Consider the following 8,027-nt stretch of genomic DNA (forward strand, 5'->3'; position numbering starts at 1 on the left):
ACGTGTTTCTGCTGTTGAAACAAAACGGTATTTACAATAACGTGACAGCAATAGTGGCTTGTTTTATTATTTTCTCGTACGTTTTCTCTCATCACATTGATTTGTATTACTCACGAACTTCCCCAAAAGATTACTTTAGTCTAAATTAATACCGGAAGTTTATGCTGCAATACATCAAGCTTGATAATAGCGGAAGTGATTGACTACACTGGAGAATACGGAAATAACTGCTGGGCCAGAATCATATTAATAAAGGATTTATATCGAGTCGCCACCTGTGTAAGCCAGTAACCCTGACCACAATGTCTAGGCAATCCAACCGAACAACAGACAGCAAGAAGATGGTAGGCAATTCACGCAGGATTAACATCAGCCAATTCACCTAGCATGGCTAGCGAAATGCTAGCAGTCAGATGACGTTAGCTCGCTTAATCGCGAGCTCTGTTATACCACTGGAAAATAAATCATTGTCAGCCATTTATGTTTGTTTGACCTAGCTAGATTAATGAAAAAACATTTGAAATCAGTGTTGAACGTTGCTGGCTTTACCTAGCCTTTGTAGCCTTGTATGACTGTTTGAGTATTCTCACTTCAAGATAACTTTACAAATACAATTTATAATGTAAGATTTGAACACTGTTGTCCAAACTACTGAGCTGACCTAGAGCTGAACTTAACCTAAACATTTTATAGACATTTAATGAATCAGTTGAAAGAGCCAGAGAAATGAGTTAGTAGGTTTAGGTATGGAGTATCTTTTGTAGCAGCACTGTTAAATTGGAAAACTTTTTTTTTTTTTACAGGCGATCTATTGTTAATTAATTAGTGTTTTTATTTTACGTGAAAACCTTTATTTATTTTTTATTAATTCATATTCGAGGTAATTTCAGCACCAGGAGCTGTCCATAGATTTACCTGATAAAATTCCTGGTGGAGGAAGTATCCCAGTGACTTCACACATTATCAGATAATGTTGTTTTTTTTAACCTGCCAATTGCCAAAATTCTTGGCAATTGGCAGGTTACTTTAACCTCATATCACCTGGGACCACTGGCAAATGTGTTTTTTTACATAATTTTAAGTGGATGCTTTTTGCTGTGCTCAGTATATCATCGAGGGTGGCTTGGTGTTTGTGCTATGTCTTCCTGAGCCATACAGTTAATTTGAGAAAACACAAACATCATGAAAAAAAGTTTTATCCTATAGAATTCTGAGCTGTTCACACTGACCTATGGGGCCCTGGTCACTCAGCTTTGTAAAGACTACGAGAATGACGAGGAAGTCAATAAACAACTGGACAAGATGTAAGTATCCCCTTCTATTATGTCCCCATAGTTGGAAAAACCGATCTGTAAATAATGTGACAATAATCACTCAAGAGATATCGCTTTAGGGCAAACCCAGGCCAAAACAATCAAAATAAAACATCTGAATAAAATCTCCTCAAAACATGCTGATTAATCCCAGGTGAAACAAAACAAAACAATATACATTTACTACACCTGTCTCCCGAAGATAAAAACAATTCACAAGAAAATGGTAGTTCACTCCTAAAGCCTCAGTGCTATTTATAACAAGGTGGGTTAATCTATTTACACAAAATCCAGATCTATTGAATCATACTCTTCAATGTTAATGCACTGGGACTAATAAAGTCTCACTATTTTCTCACAGGAGGCTAGAAGCAGCAGACACACCCCAGGCCAAAGCCACACATCCAGACACACAGGAGGAGACATAAAGCTCCTCGCAGGGACAGAGCACACAGTCACACACAATCACACAACACTCACACAACACTCACACATGTCAACAATATGATTGAAGTGAGTATAGTCTCACATTAGCAATACATCCATTAAAATAATCTTTACAAGTGATTGATATACACAAATGTTCTTTTTTCTTATCATGTAATTTATTTTGTGTTCTTATGAGGTGGATCCTTCATTAGTAACAAATGTCTGTTTTTGTTCAGCCTTTCTTAAAAATAATTATTAATGCAATTAACTTTAACAATTAACTGCCAAGCTCATACAATTAGTTACTGGCACACACCAGTGTGTGCATGAACCAAGTTGCTTTGCTCCAATATGATAAAGTTTTGGAGGAGAGGAGATTTTTGACCTCTTGTGTGTCTCCTTTTTACTCGCAACCTCCCACCACCCTGACACATTCTACTGTTCTCTGTTCATAATGTACTTTGGCACTAGCTGTAACAGAGGGATGACATAGTGAGGTTTTATTTCTCACACTTATGTGTCAGTGGAAATTCCTCAGAGCCTATGGGGATCTTTTGAAGAAGAGGACATGATATGTGTTTTTAAGTGGAAAAAAACCCTCAGGAACGCCATACTGGACACAATGCTCCAGCAGATTAAGATTTAGAAAAAAATGATTGGTTTATAACTCCAAAATTCATGCCATGATGACAGAACTTTAGACTGGGTGTGTTTTGCTTTTCTGGTTGTGCGGCCACCTTAAGCTCTGTGAGTTGAGGCTTGAACTACCTGGCCTTAGATGGCATTGAGTCTGCACTGCCCACTCTGCCAGTTGCCAGCCAAATGTTCAGAGACAGACCATGTTAGGATCAGGAAACATCAGTTGGCTTCGGATTTCCAATCATAATTTTCATAATTTTCCAACTGTATGAACCCTAAATGACTTAGGGTATTTGTAACTTTGTCCTTCTTCTTAACGGTAGCCTATTAAGACTTGGGAGAGGAGAAGGACTTTATCTCTCCTTCTCACTGCCTAACTCTCCATGTTTCTCTCTTTCATAGGGGTTATAACATCGGAGTGCGTCTTATTGAGGACTTCCTGGCACGCTCCAGTATCGGCAGGTGTCAGGACTTCCGAGAAACAGCCGATGTCATTGCTAAGGTAATTGGAAAGTTCCAGGCCAATCAGAGCGTGACCATGGATTTCGACCAAGATTGTGGGGCGGGAGAACAGGAAGGACAGCTTACAGAGAGGGTTCTGGTGAAACACCCAAAAAGTGATCAGAGAAAGAACAGAAGGATGGTTGGAGGAGGAGGACGCATAGGGAAAGCAGAAGAGAAAACTCCCAGAAAGCATTACTCTGCATTTTCCTAAATTCAATGCCAAGATCACATTCATCTTTGCTTGTGTGATAGTAACCTTGAAACTCAGAAGGTGTGTATTCACTTACATGTGGGAAGAAATGTAATTTCATCCCCCAGAAAGGTGCTGTGTATTCAGTGACACCCCTTCGCTGCTTTATCGTTAGTGTGTAGGTCATCTTGATTAAGCCCTGAAGCAACTTTAGACTCCGTAGTCTTGTCGTTTACTGAATCACCTGGCTGATATTATTACTGGTGTCATATGTTCTTCTTCCTCTGTATTTATCCCTGGAGAGACAGAAGGACGCAGGCAGACAGTTAAGGCAGCTCAAAGGCCTGATTGTGTGTTCAGCACTCCAGCTGTTTTCAAGGTGATGCTGCTGCTCTCAAGGAGAGTCATTCCACAGATGTAAGCCTACACTAGCTCAGGGAGCTGGCTGACGGTCACAAAGTGAAGGGTGATGTCTGTAAGTAGAGGAGCACTATTGGACAGCGGTTTGGAAGGCACGGTGACAGCTCAGGATATCACATGACCTGTGGCCAAACTCTAATATCACCTGAGCCATTCTCCAGTTAAATATACACAAAAGAGGTCTGTTATTTGATCAAAAACTGTTTTGTTTTTTTTAAAGTTATGGATCCTGAATTGTTTAATTATTTTTCTGTTTTTTCACTGTTTCAAATGATATCTGTGCTCATGTAAGGCTGGAACTCAGGACGTGACCCTTTTACATTCACAAGTCCAAATCTGTCCAGTGAATTTGCTTCAGTCTGCGACAGAAGCTTTGAAGGGTTTCTGCTGTCCTGATGTCCTTAGGTATACATGAGAAGCAACCCGTTTGACAGTAGCAGAGCGGAGTGGACAGGCTGTGGTGTAAGGTTTGACCATTTTCTGGATGTAGGAAGGGCCTGAGCCATTCGCAGCATGGTAGTCGAGTACCAGTGCCTTGAATTGGATTTGAGCCACCACCGGAAGGCGGTGCAGAGGAGCACTGCAGTGTGGGAGAATTTTGGTAAGTTTAAGACCAATCGGGCCACTGCATCCTGGATGAGCTGCAGAGGTGGGATGGCACATGTCGGGAGAACAGCTAGGAGGGAGTTCCAGTAGTCCAGACGTAAGATAACAAGAGCCTGCACCAATACCTCCGTCACCTTATTGGTGAGGAAACGGACATATCCTCCTGATGTTGTGGAGGATGAATCTGCAGGAGCGGGTCGTCACTGCGATGTTGGCAGAGAAGGACAGCTGGTCGTCCAGTGTAACACCCAGGCTGCGTTTCATTAGTGGTTCAACATGCCCTCGTTCACTTGCCCTCGGAGCAAACCTTGCCGCCATCATAAGTGTCATTCCATTTGTCTGAAAAACTGAAGTGAACATGGGATCGACCCTTGGAGGGCTGAGGGAGCGATTGAACAACGATGGTCACTTGAGAGGTGGATATCACCCACAATGCACTGCAGTTATGCATTTGGAGAATACATCTATGGGTAAGTGGCAGTAATGTATGTAGAACACGGTTGCTTACCACTAAAGAAGATTAGCAATAATAGTGATGATAATCATGATGCGCAAGGGAGTGAGTGAGAGAGAGAGAGAGAGAGATGATTTACAGTATTTGCCTCTAAGTGCGCCGCCATAATCTCACATGAGCCTGATATTTGCTATTATAAAGCAAATAATGCCCCATTCTGAAATTGGGCCGGTAAGGGACCAAATTAACGGGGCAGAATTTTTGTCCCATCCACCCCGACGGATTGCAATCATCCGTAGAAAACACCTTTGTCTGATTGAAATGAGTCTAAAGGTATTTTCTGATTATTTGTAAGATGCAGTATAGAGCGAAGCCTACAACTGGTGGTCGATCCATGATAGTTTGGGCTGAAAGTGAAAAAGGGCAGGTGTGTTCCATTTCAATCCCCCGCCCACCTTCCCTCTGTTCTCCAAGGGGCCCCCGTGTGATGTATGCAGTTACGTAATACAAAGGGCTGAGGGGGAGTGAAGGACAGCATGTAAGAAATGTTAGTTTCATGTTTACTAATGAAACGCAGCCCCAGTTTGCAGTTTGAGTAGGGGTCACCACAGAGTTCTAAGTGGTGATGGAGAGGTCGATGATGGGAGACGCCTTCCTTGGGAGGAGCAGCATCTCGGTCTTGTCCAGATTGAGCTTCAGTTGGTGCGTCGACATCCACTGAGAAATGTCAGCCAGACATGCAGTGATTAGTTCTGCCACCTGGGATTCAGATTGTGGAAAGGACCAAATGAGTTGGGTGTCATCTGCATAGCTATGGTAGGAAAAGCTGTGTGAGTGAATGACAGAGCCTAATGACCTGGTGTACAGAGAGAAGAGGATGGGGCCCAGAACAGAGCCCCATCCTCTCTTCTCTTCCAGCGAAGATAACTAATGATGACTTTTACTGTGAAAAACATTAGGAAAAGCTGAGTGATAGTCAGTGAATTTGGTGTGGTAAGTCAGCCTGCTTTGGCAGGGATCCGCAGGCTCAGTTGATGTTGAGAGAGAATCCCAAAAAGTAAACAATGGGAAGTTTTGTCAGGACAGGGCAGAACATTGGGCATATATGCAACCGGCGCCTGAGCCCCAAAATAACTTTAGAGGAGAGGTAATAATCCTTAAGCAAATGCAATATAATAGAACAATCTAGCATTAGTATTGGCTCTGCAGCCAGTTTATTTTGGTGCAAACGGCAAATATTTTTTGTAGCTGTAGTAATTAGTAAAAAGTTGCTGGAAAAAAATCTAAAAATTCATTAAGGGATGTGCACAGATATACTAAAATACAATGAAACATTAGTTTTCAAGTAATCCTGCTCTGGGTATAATCCTTTATCCACATTTATGTTAGGTTGCATTCAAGATGTATCTGGGCGTCACCCCCAGTGTGACCAACTGGAGCCCGGCAGGAGATGAATTCTCCCTCATCTTAGAGAATAACCCGTTGGTAGACTTTGTGGAGCTACCTGATAACCACAACACGCTGATCTACTCCAACCTGCTGTGTGGCGTCCTCAGAGGAGCCCTGGAGATGGTAAAGTCAACACTTTTTTAGTATTAAACAGGATCGGTTTTGGGGGGACCTTTACACATTTATGAGGAAAAAAAGACTTGGATACTTATTGAACACTGCCACAGTTGCAATTACTAATAGCAGACACATCAGGTATATTAATAGGTGTAATGAAATACTGTATAAATGAAATGGATGATGAATGTGCTTTAGGTCCAGATGGCGGTGGATGTGAGATTTGTCCAGGACACCCTGAGAGGGGACAATGTTACAGAAATCCGCATGAAGTTCATCAAGAGGATCGAAGAAAATCTCCCAGCAGGAGATGAGTAATGGAAATGAAGGAGAAGTTATCCAAGGAAGAACCTTCACTTACAGACGGGATGGATTAACAAAACCTTAAACATCAAGCTGAGTGGTACACCTTAATAGTTCTTTTCCTTTTCCCAAAATTTTTTTGAGTGAACTATGCACTGTGAGAGTTTCTCCCTAATGACATCTGGCAGTGTAGAGGGTAAAAGAATGGTCCGAACCATTTATGTCGCCATCCAACATGGAAAATCTGGTTTTCCTAAATTGACGTGAAAACTGATATCCTGTTTCTTGAAAGGGGTGCACATAAGATTTACCATGTGTAGGCTGTTATCTTTTTTTTGTGCAGGAAAGTCTTTGTCTTTAAATAAATCACACTATATTGCTGCCAATTGTATTTAATTGTAATAAATGCAACATATGTGATGTGATTCTTGTGTTTGTGATTAGAGAGGTGACACTTAATAACATGCCTGATGGGGGACCTGGAACACTTAACGTGGTACGGAGGACTCACACACACACACACACACACACACACACACACACACACACACACACACACACACACCAAACACTCTCTCCACACACTCTATACCACCCTGTCAGTTCTGATTCTTTGGGCTGCGAGAGTCTTATCCCTTTGGACTACTGCAGCTACTAAAGCAAATAATATCAGACCTAATATCTCTGTGTGCGTGCGAGCATGCACAAAAGGAAAGGCTGCCTGTGCTTGGTTCTGTTTGTCACACCTGTGAATGCCTTTACAGCACCCCGAAGTAATGAACACAACTTCTCATTTAGGTCCACTGCACACCTCGTCAATAACTGAAAACACAGATGGCCATTCACCCGTGCGTGTGCGCACACACACACACACACACACACACACACACACACTTAATCTCTGGTCCCACTTTAGAAGCAAAAATCTGTTCTGGACACTACAGGAACGTATATCATGTTTCTTTTCTTTTTTTTTCTTTTTTTTACCATGTAGAAGAACAATATCATTTGTACCAAACTCGAATTTAGAGGATGAGTTTGTAAGATAGGGATTTCCTTTTGGGAAAATCTGTCAGCTATTAGCTGCTGATAGCTTTCAGACTCTAAACATCCTATTTTATAGCTGCTATTACATGAACCAATTTGTGGTTTTACAGTTTTAGTATTGTGGTATATGCTCAAAACAGCCACCAGATGTTGCTGTGTACATTGTATTCCGTAGCTGTAGGCTGCATTGTTCCCAAGTATGTGGCTTAAATTATTTACATGTAGCTTTTTTTGGGCCAAAAATTGATATTGTGGGAGAAATAAATTCCTTATTTGTGGGAATAGAGGTCAGATAAACATAAATGCTGCCAATTTGTCTAGTTAAAGGTAACATTTTATGCTCATTCAGGTTCATACTTTTAATTTGGGTTACCATTTGAAAAGGTTTACATGCTCTAATGTTCAGAAAAGGCATTCGTGTCCTCATACTGCCCATTCCTGCACCCTCTTTTTTAAATGAATGGATTTCTTTTAGCCCCCCCTCCTCTAACTCCAGTGTGTTCTGATTGGTCAGCTGGCCCAGTCTGTTGTGATTGGTCAACCGCTTGAAAAACAT

General features: G+C 41.6%; 1 protein-coding gene across 1 annotated transcript; it reads left to right on the forward strand.

Moving 5' to 3' along the window:
• Positions 1–172: 172 nt before the first annotated feature.
• Positions 173–6,849, forward strand: trappc3 (trafficking protein particle complex subunit 3). The gene is made up of 5 exons (XM_035620719.2): positions 173–344; positions 1,207–1,304; positions 2,784–2,883; positions 5,945–6,127; positions 6,320–6,849. Exons 1-5 carry the CDS (start codon positions 303–305, stop codon positions 6,437–6,439), a joined length of 543 nt encoding a protein of 180 aa, XP_035476612.1. The 5' UTR covers positions 173–302; the 3' UTR covers positions 6,440–6,849.
• The last annotated feature ends 1,178 nt before the right edge of the window (positions 6,850–8,027 follow it).

This window comes from Scophthalmus maximus, chromosome 22 (assembly GCF_022379125.1).
Source record: "Scophthalmus maximus strain ysfricsl-2021 chromosome 22, ASM2237912v1, whole genome shotgun sequence".
Taxonomy (NCBI): domain Eukaryota; kingdom Metazoa; phylum Chordata; class Actinopteri; order Pleuronectiformes; family Scophthalmidae; genus Scophthalmus; species Scophthalmus maximus.